This window comes from Ammospiza nelsoni, chromosome 1, assembly GCF_027579445.1.
Source record: "Ammospiza nelsoni isolate bAmmNel1 chromosome 1, bAmmNel1.pri, whole genome shotgun sequence".
Taxonomy (NCBI): Eukaryota; Metazoa; Chordata; class Aves; order Passeriformes; family Passerellidae; genus Ammospiza; species Ammospiza nelsoni.
The window spans coordinates 19,873,016-19,895,428 of NC_080633.1; the positions used below are offsets into that span (position 1 = coordinate 19,873,016).

General features: G+C 36.4%; 1 protein-coding gene across 1 annotated transcript in view; it reads right to left on the bottom strand.

Annotated features, from left to right (window-relative positions):
* PLXDC2 (plexin domain containing 2) overlaps nt 1-22,413 on the bottom strand; it is a 258,828-nt gene that overhangs the window by 30,214 nt on the left and 206,201 nt on the right. The window contains exons 10-12 of the mRNA XM_059467961.1: nt 6,807-6,867; nt 3,783-3,936; nt 2,329-2,367 (exon numbers count right to left, since the gene is read on the bottom strand). Of these exons, the coding sequence (XP_059323944.1) occupies nt 2,329-2,367; nt 3,783-3,936; nt 6,807-6,867 (254 nt within the window). The remainder of the gene's footprint in view (nt 1-2,328; nt 2,368-3,782; nt 3,937-6,806; nt 6,868-22,413) is intronic.

Sequence of the window (22,413 nt, forward strand, 5' to 3'; positions counted from 1 at the left end):
AAGAATAAAAGGAAAGCTCAAGTAAAATGAGTAATCTCATCAGGTGTTGGTTTGTCCTCCTAAAATGCAGCAGCTTTCTCTGTGGAAATGAACTTTCTATATATAGCCAATGCTTCAAACCCTACACCTCACCTACCAAGTAGGCCACAGCCATCTACAATTTGCTCCAGGATTCAACACTTTTACATAGTTTTTCTTTTCAGATCTTGGGCACAAAACAAACAAGTGAGAAAACAATCCCGCTGCAATTCACAAACTGAAAGAAATATGGATGTGTTTTCTAAACCCCACTTTTGGAATAATTTTTTATATAACAGCATAGTTTGAGCTTTGTATGAGATGCTCATGATGAAGAGCTGCCTGTTCCTGGGTCAGCCACCTGCCACATAGCGTTGGCTCACAGGGCAGAGTGTGGGCACTTTTCAGCCAGGATCACACCTCCAGTTCAGAGCAGACGTGCAACAGGAGAGACAATGAAGGGCTGACTATTGACCTCTAAGAGCACTGAAGCACTTTTCACAATAAAATAAGAAGCAATTTGATTTCAAGAGAGAGAGAGAGAAAGTTTCGGGGACATTTCCATAGACAAAATGCTTAAAAGTACCACATTGAGTTTACAGATCACTTTATTCTAAGGGATCACTTATGCCTCAAAGTAATGTCAAAAAACACCACTGCCAAAAAATGGACAATTCAATGCCCAATACAGCATGGGACCAGCCCTGCTGTTGTTGGTGACAGCAAAATAACAGAGGTGAGACTGGCAAGGAAGAGGATGAGAACTGCCCCCGTGGAGTGAACAGATCTCTAGTTTGAGTGAAGGAGAAAATAATAGCTGAATATGACTGAAAAACAAATGGCAGGGAAAGAGACCAACAAGCTAAGTGGCATCTGCACTCTGTGTTTTTTCAAAACTTGAATAATTCTCTGTGAGGGTCCTGAGAAACTGCTATATCTCAGCTGTTCTGAAGTGCTGTATGCAATCTCTCTGCCCATGATGTTGGGGTGCCCATGTAAGCTCAGGTCCAAAGCCATGCTATGTTGCAGATGAACCTATATTCAATCCCATCTCTGATCTTGTGGCCTGGACCAGCACTAAAGATAGCTTGTCTCCAGTCCTGTCCATGGACTGGGCTGCCTTGGATTGGCCTTCATCCCTTTGCTGTTGCAGAATTCCTGTGTAGACGTGGTTTATAATCTCCCCTTCTCTAGGACCACTGATGGGAGATGCTCTCTCTGGTCCTTTCCTGAGCTGTCTGTTGGCATCTGTGCCCCTTTGCTCCCTTCTTTGCCAGCCTGGCTTCCTGCCTTGTCCCTGGGTCTGCCTCATTACTGCAGACTCAGCTGATGGTCACTAGACCAGGGTTGATCCCTGTAGCTTCCCTGAGCTGCTGGGATTGCCCTGTGCCCTGCCTGTGCCTGCTGCCACACTTGGCTGCTTGTTCCCTTGACCCATGAGAGAAACTTCATGTTCCCTGCTTGGAAAGGCAATCAGAGCCAATAATATTCCCCTTAATATCAGTGGTAATGTGATTTATTTAAATTTGCTCAGCAAATCTTCCTCTGCTTTGATAGACCATTCTGAAGCCTTCAGAAGTTAACCCAAATCTTCCTTTTCACCTCAGCTAGCTCTCCTTTGAAAATGAGCACAGGTGCAGGCGACATCTGACAACTCAGTCCTATTCTACTAGGGGAATGCTCATCCACTTCAAAGGCAGAAGGAAAAATCTCAGGTCTCAGTCCTTGAACTCACAAAGAAGATTACAAAAGTAGTCCCCTGCAGAGCCTCATTTAACAGGGGCCTTTATGGCAAAGGTGATCTTATTAACTTAAACAGGGAATGTGCTTGGAGAATGTGCAGGATCTCTGCTAGTACAGACGTAGATATAAAATGGGTATGCTTATTAACAAAATGTCATGTCATGATACACTACTGTGAATGACTTTATAGCACAATATTATTATTTAGAACTAGCACCATATACTCTTAAAACAGTTAAATAAAACTGCATTATTATAGTTAATAACTGTATTAATACTGCATTACTAGTCAATAATTATATTAATACAATTAAAGTTTGTTTAATATGTCCATAATTGAACAAGCTCTTTAATTACAGAAAGCTAAAGAGAATTGTAAATATTTAGTTTCCTAAGCAGTTCCTAAGTTTATTTGCCCTACTTATCTTCCACACAGATGTGGGATGCTGGAGTCCCTTGAGAGTCTAGTAAAAACTATTTCTACAATCAGATTTTGATTAATAAAGTTCAGTGAAGTATAATTTGACAAAATACTGACACTATTTACAGACAAAAAAAAAATCTTACCTCCATTATCTTTTAGGTGCAGTGCTATCTTGGTGTCATCTATAAAGGAAATTCAAAGTTAGTTGAAGGAAAAAGCATTTTTTTAGGCCATGATTCACTTTAGCAATAGGTTTCTAATGATAAATACATTCCACAACAAGAAAATTATTTAGTCCTCAACTTGATGAGAGCTAGATTGTGGTTTTCCTTACACTGAACACTACACTTTCTTACCACTAAAAAAACCCCTACTTACAAGAGTGTTAAAGTATTCAGGAGCATTCAAAACACTAGCAAATAAGGGTATGAGAGCTTGTGTCATAATGTTTTTCAATAATTCATATATATTACATATTCACACATAGCTTGAACATTCTATCATTGAAGGACTATATGAACCAACATATGTCAACAAAGTAAGACAATGACTTATTTTCTTTTTGAAGAATCTTGGAAAAGTCTACTAATACCAAACCATATTTACTTCCTTTTACTAAACCCTATTTACTTATTCCTCTTCTTCTTGTGAATTTTAATGAACAGAATTCCAGAAAATATTCCTTTTAATGCAGTCCAAATGCTGCACTGACATTTTCTAAACTAACCGGTCTTTCCTATCAGTAGATTCCCACCTTGAAACGTCTTCAGCTCAGATTTTCCTGTCACAGGCTATTTGGAAAATCTCTACCTAGTTCTTTTTCTTGTGTTAACATACAATTTCAACAAACACACACACACACACACACACACACACACACACACACACACACACACATTTTATAGATGATCTTTGATTAATCTGAATTATCTTTCTTGCCCAGATGAATTTCCTCAAAAGGCAGGAGAGCAGGATATCCCAGGCTCAAAAAGGTAAGATTTAAGCAGCCATTGGGACGAGGATGAGAACTGACCCACCATTGCTTACCCAGTTAATTCAATTCAGAAGCCTAGAGAAATTACTTCACAACAGCAAGCACTACATGAAAAGAACAATGTCAATTGACTGAAAAAAGGTAAACAGGCATATTTCAAAGAGGTTTTTATTTTGGATTATCTATAACTTTCACCTGGCTAGATAGAATCCATAAAAGAATTACAAATTCATTAAGTCTGTGATGGGAATTTCTTCTAGATTTAGCAGGGACGTTTACTACTACTATATCAGCAGGTTTTGGACTATTGCCTGAATGTAAAGAAACATGAAAAAGTCATTGTAACCTCAAGTTTTCATGAAGTCTTCCTAACTTGTCATTACTTCTCCATCAGCATTCTCTCCTTGAGCCTTCATCCCTTTTTCACCTTACTAGCGCAAGAGTGAGCAATTTAAAAGCAAGAGCCTTGAAGTCAATTCCCAACTCCTTCTGCTGCCCCAGAGGGAAAAGGTTGTCATCAACACATACTTAAAGGAAATAAATTTCTTTCTGAGTTGTAAATTGCTTTTTTTCAAGTGTAAAAATGCAGTGTGTACATATCACCTTCTGTGGGCAGGCTGGTTGGAAGGTGGGAAGTGGTGGATCCTCTGGTGGTTGTTAAAACTCTGAACCTTGTGGTGGTTGGCAGAAGGGTGGTGGTGGAGTACAGAGGTGTTTCCGTTGTGTCTATATTCCTCTCACAAATCTTATCCTTTGACTGTTGGGAAACAACAGAAACAAGGAAGAGCAAATTAATTCTCAGTGGAAACTGTCAAGAATGAAGAATTTAATCATGGAAAAGTTGCTGTGATAAAAAGAAATTGAACACAGACACGAGAAAAAGAAATTTCAAGAGCTTTCTCTTTCAATCTTTTTTTCCTTTTCCACTTTCTAGTATCTATGCAGCATTCAGCAACATATATTTTTTCATTTATCTGCAAAATTTACAGCTCTTCATTGTTAATTACAAAGTCAGCCCAGATTGTCAAACTTATTTCCCTCAATCAAGGTTTAACATTTAAGTCCATAATTCAGACTTTTCTGTTATGAAAGCTCACTGCCATCAATCCAGGTGACATAAAACATGTTAAAAAAGATATGTGGGAATTAAATAGTACCTCTTCATAGTGCCCAATGTGCAGTTTATTGGAGCAATTAATTAGGCTTTACATGGAATTATCACAAGGGAACACACACAGATGCCTGAAATGTGTGCATGTATTCAGCCTATAGAATATTTATTCACTACAATAAATCAACCCATTCACTATATGCCTATTAATTCAAATAATATTAAAGTGTAATGTATTTTTGTATAAATAAAAACATAATATATAAATAGAAAAACCTATTATTATAAAATATAAACATCAAAAATAATAAAATTTTTATACTAGATTTGGAAACTATAAATAAAATTCCCTATCAAATAATACATATTTATTTGCATGGGCAAATATTTTGATACAGAGTCCACTTGCTATTTTTTTTCTCCCAAGTTCTGGACATTTTTAAAAGTCTGAAGATTCAATGAATAATTTCTTTTATGGTTCACACAGTTTTACAGGAAAATACATCCAATTATCTTTCAGCATTCTACTCCTGCTGTCCCCATTCATTTTAATGAGAAGTGGAGTCATGCAAATCTTTATTTTACTTTATTAAGATCTGGCTGTCAAAACCCAGTGGACATTGTCTTTCTTTTAATATTCACAGATATTTTATAATTCTTTTTTTTACTTTAAACTATATATTACATTACAGAATTGTATCACTACATGCAGGATAGTTATTCTTTACATTTTTTCATATTTTTCTTTAAAAATACTGTTAATTTCACTGATGTAATTTAGTCAAAATTTAGCTCAAAATTTATATTAAAAATAAAGAAACCTTATGATGAGAATCCTCATTATTTATCCTTTTGAGTGAAGCATCTAAAATTAACCATTGTGTGCTAAATTTTAATCCTTCCTGGAACTCTAGCAGTCAGGCTCAGGCATAATTCTGGAGTATGCCAAGCAAGCTGTTGCTTCTACTCCACAGAGCCTAAAAGCTGGACAGTCAACTGCAACCAAGTAGCCCAAAACTGTGCAAATTAAACTATTAATTTCTCAGATACACTTAGTATATTGATAATTTCCTCTCAGATCATGTACTAAACCTTGGAGCACATGCTGGACTGGAACAATGAAGGAGAAGCAGAAGGGAATGTTAATGTCCTGCAGAGAGAAGTTTTTTGATATCTTAGTTTGCAAGCACAATTGAATCCTAGCTAATTATAATCAGGATTAAAGCAATACAAGGGTTGTGCCCTATAATAACACATGCTCCCTCTAACTTTTATCCTGTGTTCTTGAAAATGTTGCCCTCCACAGATAATACACATCTCAAAAATGTTGCTTTCAAATCAGCTAGTGACAAACTGCAAAGCTGAAGCTTCAAGGCCATGTAATGAGGCAGATTGCAGTTATTTTGCAATTACAGTTCTAAAAAGAAAAAATTTCTTCCATTAATATGGATTTATAACATTACTTCTCTTTGCTTCTACTGAAGAAAAACCAGAATGTGCTTTTCTTACTAGACACCTGGGGCTATGTTTTGCCCTGGGCTTCACCTGACATTTCAGAAGGCCTAAGTTGTTGAAACTCATTCAGCATTAGGATATTTAGCCTGTTCAGCAAAAATGGAAAAAAACCCCTGCTTTTTTAATGGCAATCTTCTTTTTTAATGAAGATTAAAAGTGCCATAAATTAATTTGTTCCTATTACCACAAGCCCAACATGGAAAAAATAAAAAAGGAAAATGAAAAAAACCCCAAACCAAAAACAGCTGTAAAGAGGCTTTTAAACTGGAAAGTCATCATCATTATCATCATCATCAAAAATCATCATCATTATATTTATAAATGTTTATTGAAAATTAACTTCTCTGGTTTAGAAGTACCCCAGATAACTTTCAGAGGAGAGTTATGGTCCCTGTTTGACAGCCCACCACTACCACAGTCAGATAACTTTTTTGTCCTCTCACTGCATCTCCATGAGAAGAAATCAAAATGCCATGTAGGCTGGTTGTGTGAGGACTTTTAAATTTTTATTTCAATTATTATTTTTATTTTATGTCTTTGAATTCATCTGTGTAATTTCTTGTTTATTAAATGATTTGGCCAGATTTCAAAACCAAAATGAAATGTCTGTTTTTCACTTGAGGCTACTCTTGCAAAGGGTTTTCTGAAATAAGGAAAATAACTGTATCTTCACCTTTTCTGGCAAAAGTCAGAGATCTAAAAGAAAATTGGCACAGGGACATTGTTTTGGAGGAGGCTTTCTGGGTTTTTTTGGGTATTGTTTAATTAAAGTATTTTCCCAAAGATAAAATTTTAATTTTTGTCCATTTTATTCCCTCAAATGGGGAGTGAAACTGCTCAGGTTATTCTTCTTTGTTATGCCTTATGGATTTCCCCTGAAAGATAAATATAGTATTTCTTTGGCCTTGAAACCATGCTTTATGATCTGAATAATTTAAACAAAAACACCACAACTACATAAATTGTCTCTGATGGGCTGAGGATGTAAACTACTCACATACCTCTTCTGGGCAGCCACTGTCTACCCAATCTTGCCGGTGACGATCAAATCCACTGGAGCATCTTTAAATGATGAAATAGATAGAAGTTGTCCAGATGGAAATAGGAGGAAAACAAAAAGAATAAAGGAAGGGAGAGGAACAGAAGAGAGTGACAGAAAGAATAAGTAAATTATGTGATTTAAAATCCATATGTTTTATATGGTATCATTTTTATTCAAGATGCTTTTGCTTACAATATGAGAAACTCCTTTAATCCACTTTAGTGAAAGGTGTTTCAATGAATGAGACTTTTAGTTTTTAAAATTTATTTATCATTTTTAGATAGGAATATCTACCTTCCACTGGATAATTATTCTTAAGATGTCACTGACCCATAGGATTTTTAAGTTTGATGTTTAATTTACATATTGATGTAAATTAGTTTAATTATTATTGTCCAGAATTCTTAGCCAGGAAAATTTAATCCCACAAAGGATGTGGTGAACCAGTCACTGGGTTTATCAGGCAAAGTGCTCACAGACATCAAGATACACATATAACTATTTGATCAATGTTCACAGCTGCTCTGAACACTCTCTGTGACAAATAGAAAACACTGTACAGCTGATTCTCCCTCTTCTCTAGATTCAGAAAACTTAAATTGCATGCATATTTCTTATCAAATTAGGTGAGTTTAATAACCTGTTTGCAATATCCCTTGTCTTTTGCTGTATGTAACAAACAAATTTTTAAGAAACTTGTAACACTTTAATGTAATGATTACCCTGGAAATCTGCATCTCTCCAGAGTATTATCAGTGACTGTAGAGTAAGTTTGTGTTTCCTAGACAACAGGTAGCATCACAAACAGAAAGCATTTTTGAATAGGCAAGCAAATAACTAGAACACAGTGCTCATCTTTGAAGGAGATTCTTGCCAACTAGGATGTTTTTTATTTTGGAGAGTTTGTTTTGGTTTCTGCATTCATTTCCTGGAGTATTTTGTTATGAGACAGGGTGATGTCATTTGGCAGCCATGGTCATAACTTACCTGAATGTATAAAAAACAGCTTTTTGCTGTCTTTTAATAAGACTAGGCAAAAAAATAAGGCCATGGTTGTGGTTAGCTGTATTTCAGAGTCCTTTTTTTTTGTTTACAAAGAATTGAAAGATGACAAGACATGTCAAGTACTACCTACTTCAAGCAAGGGAGCAGTTCATTTGGAAAAATGGAACACCATAATTATTTTTACAGAAGGAGAGGATGTTACAAGAAGATGTAAACAATGTTAACAACACACTTGGGTAAGAAAAATCTCCATATAATTATTCTGAGCAGAATCTACAATGTCTTTGAGAAAAGATTTTGAGAAAAATGTTCACTTTCTTGTTACACCTGCATTGCATACCACATTCCATCGTTTGCAATATTACTAAAAGAAATACCCCAATAGTAACTGGTGCCAATTTTCACACACTATAGCAACTGGCTTCTCCAAACACCCATTGCTGTTAAGAGAGGAATGTTCAAACCAGAAATGTATTTCAGAGAAATACGTTTATTATATCTCCTTCCCAATGCATGAGGCCCCTAACATAGGAAGGACACTGGCGTGCTGGAGCGGTCCAGAGAGCCACAAAGTTGATCACAGGGCTGGAGCACCTCTCTTATGAAGACAGGCTGAGGGAATTGGGGCTGCTCAGCCTGGAGAAGAGAAGGCTTCAGGAAAACCCTCTACAGGCTTTCCACACTTAAAGGGAGCTTATAAGAAAGATGGAGGGAGACCTTCCATCAAAGTAGTGACAGAACATGAGTAATAGTTTTAAATGAAAGAGAATAGAATAATATTGGATTTAAGGAAGAAGATTTTCACAGTGATGCTGGTGAGTCACTAGAATAGACTGTCAAGAGAAATTGTGCATGTCCCATCGTTGGAAGTGTTCAAGGTCAGGTCGAATGGTGCTTTGTGCATCCTTGCATCTACTGCAAGATGTTCCTGCCCATGCCAGTGGGGCTGCTCAGAGTAATCTTTAAAGGTCCCTTCAAACCCAAAAAATTCTATGAATAAAGACCACTTGAAAAGTGTTTTCTTGCTGAACTGTGAGTGAATCAGTGCTATGTTGGGAGCTCAGTGCTGCTTCTCCATCTCTGTGGTGTTCTGTCTCTGTGAATGTTTGAAAGAACCAGAAGACCTTTACTAAGCAGAAAGAAATGATAACATGGTATTCCAGGTATGAATAGAACTTTTTTTTTAAGTCTCCCCTACATTTCTTTAAAATTTGAAGATCTTCATTAGCAATTTCTCTGCCTATAAACAGGACTAGACTGATTTTTCAGATGTACTGAAAACATAAATCCATCACATTTTATTCATACTGCTTTGGCTCAAATGGTTTTGAGGATATTCAGTACATGAGAAAACCAAACCAAATATTTAGACATGAAATCAAGCCACTCCATCAATTCCTCCACTTGAGGCAGTTACTGCTGTTGCATATCTATGCTAATTCAACCCAGTGTACTTAGAGCTAGTAGGGATTAAACAAACCTAGATTTTATCTTATATATAAATGGTGTGAAACTTAAGGCTCCAAAGATTAAATGAATAAAAATGTATCCCAGGTGCACTCACTTACAGTTCTTAAGTCTTTTCTTACAAACTAATGAATTACAGGGGTGAGTAACGTTTTTGGGGTTAATTTTTTTTCACCAGGAATTAACCAACCACCAAAAATTGCATGTAACACTCAAGGACTTGGAATGGCTCTTTCAAACATGTGAGGTAGTCTTGAGAAGACTCTGCCTCGAAAAAAATACATTAAACCCTGGGCACTGCTTATTTAACATTTTCCACTGATGCATAGTGAGTCCAAACAATATTATCAGAAAGAGCTTTATCAGGAATGAGATAGTCTCCTGGAAAACCTGTTTGTGAACTTCCTTTGAGGCATAAATCACTGCATGTCTGCAGCAGAAGCTACTGTTGCTGCCTCGTTGAGTTAGAGCTCTGGAAACTGTCATTTCAGTGCAGCACCCGCGTTACTGACTGCATTTTTAAGACCTTAATTTAGTGGCATGGTGATAATTCCCTGTTGCCATTAAAACATTGGAGCAGATTTGATTTGCTGCGCTGTTTATGCCATCTGTCAACACGGCTATTTCATAACAACTTCATTTTCAAGTGATGCCCAAATTCAGCTCCTAGGAAAGCAATAATAAAGATGTTCTAGGAAATGAAAATAGGGACATTTATGAAATGCAAGGAATTTCAGGGTTTGTGTGGAACTCTGGAGTACTGGTTCATGGAGGAAATGGAAAATGAATGTCTCTACACATATAGCTACTAATGCAACTCGACTAATGGCACAACTAATGCAGCTCAGTCTGAGTAAGAAGAAAGCTGTCAGAATCCATTCAGGGAACTGAAAGAAAGGAGCTGAAGATGCCATCCTATTTACCAAAATCCCTTTACCTTTATTTGGCAGAGAATACTCGAAGTTTCCACTCAGTGAAGGACATGAAATGCTCTGCTACTTTTCTTAAAAAGAGTTCAATGAGGATTAATGATGATGATGATGTTGATGATGATGATGATAATAACACTAATAATAAATAAGATAACCTGAATGCAGAAAAGGGTTTAACGTGTTAAATATAGAAACTTAATGGAAAATTATTAGGAAGAAAAGGGGCAAAGTCTGGATGGAAAAACCTTTGCATTAGGTTGAGCTGGAGTATGACAATCAAAAGCATTGAAATGCATAGCTCATATAATTTAAACCAATAATTTCCTAGTATTTTTTGGCTCTGAAAAAGTATGTAAAGAGCAGATTTTTGGAAATGAAAGGCATTCCAGAAATCTGAAATGATTTTGTAAATACCATGTAATGATTTAGCTCATTTAAAAGGTTTATTAACTCAGCTAAATAAAAGGTTAATCTGGAAAATTAGACAGAAAATTGAAGAGGCAGAACTCTTTTCTGAATTCAACCATTAAGGAAGGACCATCAAATTATGAAAGGATTAAGACAGTTGCTAGGATGTTTGAATTACTAAAAGAAGAATTAGAACATTTTAAAGTGAAATTTCTTTCCAAGGTGAGATAGAAAGTAAAAAATAAATATAAATATAATAATTAAAAAATACTGGAACTTTGTGTTGGTCCAACTGAAAAATAACTCTAATCATAGAGTGATTTTTGGAGGAAAAAATGTTTATCTTTGTGCTTGGTCTGGTTTCGCCTCCTTTTACCACAGAGAAGGCTCCAATTTGGTTCCTTCACGCTTCAAATATCACTTTCTTGCCACACTGTGGTGTTTGGGGAAAGACTGAATTTTCCTTCCTTTGTTATTTTCCACTTTCAAATGCAGAACTTAATCACAGCTCAAAATGCTTATGGAGTTCATGTGAAGTGTCAATGTAAGTGACTATGGTATGCATTTTTACGGTATTTGAATAGCATTGGTACTTATCACTTAGCTCAGTACTCCTAATCATATATCTGAATTCTAGCATAAATATGTTCTCTGTACTTATATTTTACTTAAATATTGCTTAATTAAACTGTACTTCAGAGTAGGAGGACAATTTGATTAGTTGGAAGAGGACTTGCTACCATCTTGCTCTTGTAAAATAAAAATATCTGACTTGCTGAATACAAGGATTTGAAACTAAAATCAGCCTGTACTACTCTAATGTTTATGAAGAATTTGAATGTTACAAAGGCGTAATTAATAGTTGATGTAACACTGAATTTCACCACTGTTAAAACATCATTCTCTGCTCAAAATTTAAAACATTCAGGTAACGATAAGGATGATCAGAGTGGAACAAAGTTCAGCAGTCAATCTTCAGCCTGACAATGGTTCCACAACTTTATGGGATGGAAAGCTTGGAAAAATATAGCTACCTGTTGTGTAAAATACTCCTGAAATATCAAATAAACATAGAAGGAAAATATGTAAAAATCCAAGCTGTTATTTTTCAGAGAATGACTGAACATGCATAAGCCTCAATTTTTGTAACTCTGACACAACATTTAAATAGGCAGTGGAAAATAAAGACTCCCACAGGGAACTCCTTCTGCTGCAAGAGGCTAAGAATAAAAGTGGGATAAAAGAAGTAAGTTTTATTTTCAATTCCACAAGAAAGAAAAAGATAAAATTGTGGTTAAAGTGAGACTTGGCAGAGTTCTGATTAAAGAAGAATAGGAGGATATTTTCTATAAACTTAATGTCAGTTACAACAATAAAGGAAACATGCTGAAAAGCAGATAAAGAATAAAAAATATGCTTTTGCTAAAGGCTCTGTTTTGAACAGTTAGAAGGAAAAAGATAGTGTAAGAGGAGGACCCTAGAGTCAAATTTATGAGATTATGGTACTGGCATTTCCAACAGAATCAGCAGAAATTTACATCAAATGTGTTGTCTGGGAAGGAACCACACTGAGATTAGTCCCTCATACTAGATTACAGTTGCCACTGCTTTGACTTTGTGCATTTGTACCTGCACAGAGTGGGTATAAAGAGCTAATAGCAACAGAAGTTAGCAGAGAATTCTGATCCGTTGGCATTGCTGCATCTTTGGCACACAAGTAATTTCTCAGGGTTTGATGCAAACAGCTCTGAAGTACTAGTGGATGTACTTTACATTCTGTTTAGTGATCCTAAAAACCACAATTTAGCTCTTCTTTCTAACATGAGTGTCTGAACTATTTTCTATCTTTGGACATGCAGCTGACACTATCTCAGAATTACAGTTATTGTTGCATATCCATTGATTTAGTCTCATTTTAAAAATAAAAGTATGAAAGCTGTCTTTGGAGAAAATGTTTCTTTTTTCCACTTTAGAGATAAGGAAACAGAACATAGGAGACATGGAATGATCAGCTGAGATAACACATAATTTGTAACAGAATCTAGAATTAAGCCCAGATTTTCTGAAAACCAGATGAGCATGCACTATTTCACAGCTTCTGTGTTTCCCATAGAACTCACAGACATATGAATGGTAGAACTGGGAATTAAATTGAAAAACATCAAGTCTCAGGTGATGTGTATCAAGGCACAGATCTCATTCACACATTGCCCATGCTCTTTTTATTCTGGTTCTTTACTGGGATGTTCCTCTGAAAAAACTCACACTGATAACAGTAGATAAAAATTAGTAGAGTCCTTGTGGCAGGATAAAAATGACCTAGTGCCTGGAGACTGTATGAAAAGGACTGTTCACGTGTCTGTTATCACACAGGAACCCCAGTAATCATGCAGTGTGCACCATGGCTGGTTCAGTACTAGTGGGCAGCAGCATCTGAGCTGCAAGAAGGAGAATTGCAGCAATGGCTTGGTTACTGCTGGGTTACTGCCCCTGCTGTGTCTCATTCACAGCTCTAAAAAGAGTAAGAACTGAAAGGAAGCAGGAGCTATGACAGGCAAAGGAGGCACAGAGTGCTAAACTCACTCTGCATAATCCAATGCTTATATGCTTATAAAAGTATGTGAATTAGGGCTAAGAAAAACACCCTCTGTTAAAACTCAGTGAACTCTTCAGAGAGAGGGCAAAACACGGAAGGACATGAATCATCCTATTACTGGTTATGTTCAAAGCAACTTAAAGTTTAGAAAGCTATTTGTTTCCCAAAATAGTATCTTAATTGTGTCTCATTTTTTATTCTAAAAGTGAGCCCAATTCTGAAGTCAGCATTGAGCAGGACCAGTCGTCAAAAGAGATCACAAAAGAATTGCAGAACAGGAGGAGCTCCTAAGTTTCCTAATTAATGGTACATATTGATATTTGTTGTGATATCCAGTGATTTCATTAATGCGTTATGATAATGCAGATATTGGAAGAGTTAATAGATCTGAATAGAGAGGGAACTAAAGATGACATTTAAGGAAGCGTATTCATAAAATTTCATTTATTTCCCTAAGCTAAGAATATCTTCTACAAGAACATGTTAGAGAATTCCTGAGTTTACATAACTGGAAAGACTAAGAAATGTATATGCTATAAAAAAATCTGAAGACTATGTTGGGAAATGGAGCAGTTTTTTTGAGGTCATTCTAATCTTAGATAATCCGAAATTTATGAAGAGACATGAATTTCAGATTTCTTTAAAGAAAAACTTTTTGATGAGTGTTTTGTGTTTAGTAATAGGTAAAATTTAAAATATGCCCAAAAAAGAGACTTTATTCATGGTGCTTCATTATAGAATGATATCTAGGAGGCTGTGAGGCAAATATGATCTCAGTGATGCTCAGTTTATATTGAAGAGTACAACTATAAGAGGTTAGTGCTGATTTCATATTTCTCTTTGATGATTTATGTCCGGAGATAGCTCAGGGACGCCACTTGTAAGTTTTCTGTGCTGTCTAGGTGGCCTGGAAAGGCCCAGGGATGGCCTTGAAGAGCCCGGCGCTTCAAAGGATGAGGAGAGACTTCTGATCTTGTCTCGGTCTCGGTGTTTATTAATTGTTTATCTAAAAGATTTTCTTTCAGCCCAACAGAGGTCTGCACAGCAAGCCAGCCATGAGCACACTGAGAGCCCCCCGGGCGGTCACTTATCTTTATACCCGAAGTTACGTGTACAATATTTATAATTTTTCCCCAATACCTTCTACCCTTATTAACCGGTGCACTTTTAGTAATAACCAATCCCAAAGTGCCACCATCACCACAGAAGATGGAGGCCAAGAAGAAGAAGAAGAAGAAGGACAGGACACGCCCCAATTCCTCCATCTTACTTCTTTAGACCCCCCTGTACCAAAATCCTAAACCCTGTGTTTCACACTAATTAACTTATCCCTTCACAATTCACCCAGTGAAACCTTCCCAGTCCTCATACAGGTGTCGTCTCCTGTGTTGGATCAAAGTCCAGCCACCAGACACTTCTGGCAACATTCCAGGACTCCCGAGCCCCCCAAGGGTGTTCTCGGCCACTCTGCACCTCCATCCTGAGGTGCTGAGATCCCACAGGTTAGCACTTCTGGAAAGCAATTAAGGCAATTGTGATCATTCTGTCCACACTAGTACAATAACCGTGCCCAGAAATGTTCTTTGGCACTGAAGACTGCTGGCACACAATGGCCTATGCCTGAGGGAGCAAACTCTCTCAACCTTGAAAAGGAGGAGGCTGCACACAAATAGCCAGCTGGGAATAACCTTTGGAACAGTCCAATTCCTGCACCATGCCTGGGAACTGTTCTGGACAGCGCTCCTGGGCATGGACTGAAATCACACCAGGAAACGTCACAACTGTTTTAGGAACACACACAATTGTTTTACAATGCCCGGGAAGCTTCCCAGGCTGCGTTTAATTTGTGATACTATGTAAAAAGATATTTTGTATGAGAAGATGAACTATGCTTGTAAAAGTGACTGGGGCTACAATTCTGCATTATATTTCAATGAAAAATGAGAAAAAGAAAATTTGATAAAGTGCAAAAGACTTTAATTTAAAAATCTTGGTTGATTCCGTTAAAAAATACTTGACTTATTTTATTTATTTATTCCTTGTTTTATTTATTTCCCTTGTAATGAGAACAAAGGAAATTAAGAGTGATCATAAAAAAATGGTGGAAGATAGATACCTCTATGGTAATGCAGTGGGTTGGAAGCTTATATGAAAGGAAAAAATCTAATACTTCCAAAACAGGAGATTAACATTCATCCTAAAAATTATCCTAGAGTCAGGTGTGATAATCTGGGCTGCCTGTTTCCACAGAATAGTCCTGAGTTTTGACATTCCTGAAATGCTTTGGTCTCAGTTTCTGTTGTTTCACTTTTTTTTTTTTAATACTTGAAATAAGGAAAGAAGGGGACCAGTTGAGAAAATTTTATCTAGGTCAACAATTTAGGCTACAATGGGTAGGTGGTATACGGCTTCTAAAATATAGATTCATGAACATTCAAATATTTGATAAAAGTTACCCAGCAAGTAATTTCTTAGAACATATCATTCTCTGGTAATTTGTAGTTTGGAACTACAAATTAAGTTTATCTCAGACATGAAAGTAAAGAAATCTAGTACCTTGTTTCTCACTAAATTATTCTACTGAGAGAGTCTATGAGACAGAATGAACCTACTACACAATCGTTATTTTTACTAATCCGTTTATAGATCTTTTCTATAAAAAAAATTATCCTAAACTCATAAAACTGGGGTTGGCCGAATTTGTGCATTTTCTAATACACCATTTTTGGGACAGAAAAAAATGTCCAATTTGTTCATCTGTTGTAGGCAGAACAGTTGATTTATTTCAGGCCATTGAAAGAGAAGATAAGATATAGTGCAAAATAGCAGGATCACTGTTCCATGTGTAGCAACGCATAAAAGCATTGCAAAATGGGCAATGCTGGATAATGGAACTATCCTGTTATAGTACTATCCTATCCTTTTTTGATTACAAATTCATTTAGAAATCTAACTAGAAAAACTAGTTAGCTTCATCAGGGGAAGCTTACTTATCTATTTGGCTCAGAAACTGCTGTTGTGAGGCCTAAGAGCCCTTGAGAAACTAAGAACCAAATTATGTTTGGTTTTTATTCCCTTTAACTTTCATATTAGGACTCTGAAGTTCTACTATGTTCAAAGTCAAAGCATATATCCTGACGTACACGGTTAGAGAAGCGACCCTGAGCTATTTTAGAATCCACTGTTTCCATTAGTGGAAGATGGTCAGCTCACTCAGGACTCTTTCAGTAGCACAGAAATAGTAGTTAGCACAAAATAATATAAAGACCTATACATAATAGTCAACAGAGAGAGAACTGGATAAAAATATCAGTAGTTTAGCAAATAAAGATAACACTCGCAAATTAATGCTAGTTAAGGAAAATGTGGGAAATTTCAGAGGCGTGAAAAAGATATAATTTGGGACTTTACACACAATAAGAAATGGAAGAAACAGCCTGAGTGTCAAGATGATAACCTAAGTAGAGCAGAAATGATGCTGTAGACATGATGTTAAATTATCTCATTGTTTTTTGGTACAATATATTATAGTGAGACAACCAATGAGAAGTTTGTGACCCTGACTGCATTCCTCTGTCTTTGAACATGGGTTCATACAGCAATGTTCCTATCTGAAGATGTCAAAACCTTCTTGAAGCTCTTTCTCTGAATGCAGGTAAAGCAGGTAAAGTTTTTGCCTTATGTGGTAACCACCCTCTCAGCAATTTTTAAGCAGTCTTGTGTCTAAGTAACAAACCTAGTTTTTCTAATTTTTCTCATTTGTGTTATGTATTCATCTATTCATCATCTACCTGTATTTCACATTTCACAACATGTATTATGAAAGTTATCTTACTAACCACTTTGTATTAGAATTTATTTAATGCAGTGTTGCTATGCATTTTAATTTGTTATCAGAAAAGTCTGTTTTATTTGAAATTTGAATTTGAATGTCCCTTGCATTCTTTGTATTATACAATTAAATTCCAATAATTATGGTAGATGACCATTTGAGGCATTTATTTGGGAATCAGAAAGTCTATAATGTCTTGTGTAGGAACCCACAAGAGAGAGAGACAGCCTATCACACACAAAATGATGACTACAAGCCTGAGTCAAGTTTCTTAAAATGTCTAGTGTATGTATAAATAACATCACAAAGCATCTGTGGAACCCTTTCAAGGGTGAGTGTCACCTGTCTGCAATCAAATAGGAATTTTTCTGAATTCAAACATGGATATGAACAGATGTAAAGGAAACCAAACTGAAAAGAATTTTGGGCTGCAACGGGACTGAATGTGGCATACTTCTGTCAGAAAAACCCTGAAGTTTAATCCCAGAGTAAATACCTCTCTAATACAGTGTGGCAGTACCCACTGCAATGGCTATCACCCTCAGGATAAACAAAAAATGAGGAATTAAATCTGTACTAAGCTCTCTTGTGATTTGAAAGACTTATAACTGGCACAGAAAGCGCAGTTCTAGCTACAAATGGTTCATTAAAGACTGAGGTGGGCTTTTTCTTATTGTTCTAATGCAATAAATGAAGAATAAAATATTACTAGTATTTAAAAGAATTGTGGCAAAAATTTCTAAAGAAAAGAATTGTACTGCTACCTATTTTTCTAGCTATTATATTACACCTATTGTCATTTTGGTGTCTTAGGTGCATCTGTGAATTTAAACATGGAAATGAAATACAGATGTTGTCATCTTCTTTCCAAATTAATCAGCAAAATTAAGTATTACCTAAGGTATATATAACAAGTGTATGTCTTCTATCCCTCCCCTCAATGAGATTTAAGTACTTAACTGTCCTCTGTATCTTTGATAATTACTTCCTGCATTTATAAAAAAACACCTTAGGAATGTCATATATTTGGTAATAAACAGTACATGAGAGAGACTTTAGAGGAAGGTCTTAGAACAGTCCAGGCAGTGATCCTTTCCATATTAACTGTGATGTCTTGTCCAAGCTGTGTTGCAAAATTGGATATCACAGGAACCTGCACAGTGGTTAATGAACAGAGTCTCCAAGCTCCAGAAGACACAGCACAACTCCGGCAAAGGATGTTATTGTGAACATCTAGTTAGTGAAAAGAATCTCAAATTTTGAAAAGCAAATGATATTGTAAGAAACTCTTATCTAGCATATTAATAGTGTGAGTGAGGTGTCTTAAATTGATCACTGTGTTTACACCTAGATTAAAAATCTTCAAAATGCTTCCCCATCTTCAGGTTTAGGATATAATAGAAAATATTTTAACAGAAATATTAGGATTTCATATTAATGAGAATTGCAGCAATCTTCTGCTCCTTTTCTAGAAATAATTTAAAGTTCTATGACCCAGTCTTGAACTTCTTAAAAATTTGCATCAGTTATGAGCATAACTTCTGTCCTCATGCTGTTCTGAGTTATTCAGAAAAACAAAGCAAGTTATGCATATGTGTGACTAATGCTGGGGCTGTAAGAAGACTGGCTGTTTCTTGTGTGAAAGCAAGATTCAAATTCCCTTAGTAAGATATCAAATCTATCAATGTTAGGATCAGAATAATTTTATGGAGCTGCTGAGAACATCAGTGAGTACTGCAGAAGAATGTGGGGAGAAAAGAAGCTTGGGGAATGAATGGTCTGGTCTTGCACTGGCTTGTATGAAGCCCCTGAAAGCTGGTGCATGTTCACTGGGTTTCTGCTCAGAGACTGAGATTTTTAGGTTTATTAGGATTATCATAGGAATTATTCCAGACAATTTGTGCTGGAGGGAATTACAGAAATTCCACAAAATTTGACTGACTTCAGCTACTATCAAATTCAACCAATTTACAAAAAAATGTAGAAAGGCTAGTAATCTGCTATTTATCCATGTGAGATTCTCAGTGAATTGCAAATTCCTCTGGCTGCAGGCTAACCTTCAACAAAAACATTTTGTGAGCTCAGGATCATCTACATTCCTTAACAGTACTTTCCAATGTACTGTTATGTACATTTTACTGATATGTACCATTATTACAATTTTTAAAGTGTACCATTACTATTTACCATTACTTTTAAGTGTACCTACAGAGTCACTGAGGTTAATGCTCTCTTCTTACAGAACTGTCATCCCACTTGAGAATATCTATTACTATAATCTTGTGAGGCTTTTTTCATCAAACAATACCATCACTGAGCTCATTCTGGTTTGAGAAAATGCTTTGTTCATTAAACACTTTTGTGCCACTGTCTTTTTTTGCTTTAGTCCCATCAGGCTTACCATGCATACAAAATTCTTAATTATTGAATGCTAATTTCCTAACAGTTTCTTGCAGTGCATGAGGGCAAATTAGCTTGTCAAATTAAAAGCAAGACCTTGGAAAATATTTGAAGAAGTTGGGTGTGGAGCAATTTTCTGCTCAAGAAAGTACAGATCTACTTATTGTATTGCTCGTATCAGTAATGCATCAGGGCTGACAAATTTACACATTCATTCTTGATACATTTGTTGCACTTGAATAGAAAGATCAATTGCTCTCTCAATACAGCTTTTGAAATAAAAGAAAAATATGCTGCATTTTAGAGCAAACTCTGAAAAAGAGCCATACTTTCTGATTCTCTGCTATATGTTGCTTCATAATTGGAAAAGAAACTGTATGCAAGTTAGAAAACCATTACTTCCATTACTTTTCATTTATCTTAGAGTAAATGTGACCTAATTCAACAATCTGATTGTTAAGACCTGTGTGTTAGGACTGAGCTATATTTTCACAGAAAACCCCTCCAGCTGTAGTGGCATCATACAAACATCCAGAATCTGGGCACATTTCTTTTGCTTTGTGTGAAGCAGGGGTATGATCAGCAAATTCTTGAAGTCACACACATTGGTAGAATGAAATATATTTAACAGAACACACTATGTATTAAACCTCTAGCCCTTCAAAAGTAACTAAAAGGAGATTTTCCTTGTAATTTGTATATGAAACTATTACATTGATTGGATTATATATGCTCCCTCTGGTGGTTTACTTAATCCATAGAAATGCCTTTTTTTTTGTGTTTGTATTTCAGTAGCTAGGGTACTGCAACCAATTTAATAATAACAGCACACTGCTGTCAGTTAAATAGTGTTTGGATAAAAAAAGCCTGAGTATAAACCAGCCAGTCCTCCTCCCATCTTTTAATTTGCAACTGAACTATGAAATATTCCTAAAGCAACCAAAAAATCCAAAACCAAAACTAAACCCACAACCCTTAAAACTTCAAGTAGTTAAAAAAAGGAAGTATTTAAAAGTGAGCACTTTGAACCAACCTTTATGATGGAGTGCTAACATCAGTGGAGAAGGGAAGCTCAGTGGATGTCGCCTATCTGGAATTCTGTAAGGCCTCTGGCACAGTTCCTCACAACACTCCTCTCTAAACTGGAGACATTCAGATTTGGTGTTTGGATGGTGTAGTGCGTGAGGAACTGGTGAGATGTTTGCATCTATAAAGTAGTGGCCAAAGGATCAATGTCACAGCAGAGATTGGTGTAAAGAGATTCCTCAGGGGTCTGTGCTGGGACCAGTGCTGCTTAATGTCTTCCTCAATGGCACAGACAATGGGACCGAGGGCACCCTCAGCAGGTTTGCAGATGACACCAAGCTGAGGGATGGGTTGGTTTGCATTCCCCTGCTCTTTAGTGGAATCTGCAACCCTTGTTGTGGTGTAAAAGCTGAGGAAAATGTAGATATCAAACAATAAGCTATGTGTTTCTTATTTGGATTTAATTATTTGCTTTCATAAATCCAGAGGCTTCTCTAGTCAGATAGCATAGTAATTATGTTTATGGTTTTATAAATTCTGTAGGGAAGGTGTTTTGCTCAGCTGATAAATATTTTAGGTGACATAAAAATGTTACTTATAAATACTATAATGTTTGAGTCACCACTTTTTAAAATGAGATCAGGTCTTGCCAATTGGGATATACATATCAGCAAACAAAAAACATTATCCTTTTCTTCTACCTGATACTAAAAATTTCCAGACATGAACTCACATTTGAAAATTAACTAAACATATTTCCAATTTCCTTCTAAAGGAAGAAGAACAAACAAGACATTTCAAACTTATCGAGAAGTTCAGAACACAAGTAATAGGAATTCTTTTTTCTCAGTTACTATAAGGGCACCATGGAAAACTGTCACTTCATATTTCAAATGTAACATGTTTTCTTAAAAAATGCAGGTGCCTAAAAAGTCTTCCTTCCCTGCTTTCCAGCTAATCAGCATGGAATGCAAAACAACTTGTTTCTTTAGCACTTGCTTAGATGGGAATAATGATTATCATGATAAAAGATTAGAAGTATCAAGCCTTAAATCACATTATTGCTGCTATTCCCAGACACATTTCTGATTTTTCATTTTGCTCAGAACACATTCCATAAACCCCAGCTATAACCTGTTCATTTAAACAACTAGAGCTATTGTTATCACACAGGACTATGCATTGAAGTGAAATACACCACAAATGGGATTATTTCAATTTTTTTTACCTCAGAATTGCTTTAAGAGTATAAGAAGCTTTGGGAGCTGTGCATACACACAAGGGCAGTATGACTCCCTAAAGTCCATGGAGTGCCCTGCCTCATCACTGCACTCAGTCCTGAACTTTTACAGTCTCTTTCAGGGCACTTTTCAAGCAGGCGGTTTGCACTTTGTAGGTTTATACCATAAACTGGTATGATTTCAAACCACATTATTCAAAACATACTCTGGAAAACAGAGACTTTTAAGGATAAGAGTGCAAAATATCACTTCTTTTTTCAGGCCAAGGGAAGTCCCCAGCAGGGCTGTCTGGAGAGCAGTGCCAGGAGCTAATCCTGGGTCTCCAGGCAGCCAGTGCCTGAGGGGAATGGAGTTGGTCTGAGCTGGAGACATGCAAGGAAGTGCCCAGGCTCACACACCTCCACAACTAATGGGCCATTCTTCTTGACTTGTTTTCAGAGGATCAATGTTCACTTATGTCCTGTGCCTCTGGGGGTTCTCTGTCAAGGCAGTGTCACCCTTACTGAGTAGAGAAGCTTCGTGGGGCTCCCATGGGGCATTTCACTGCTCAGCCCTGCTTAGACTCATCTGAAGATTTTTTTCTCATACAAAGTGTTGGAGCCTTAGAAATTTTTTGGTCCTAGATACTTAAGTACAGAATTTGGTAAAAAGTTGCTTTT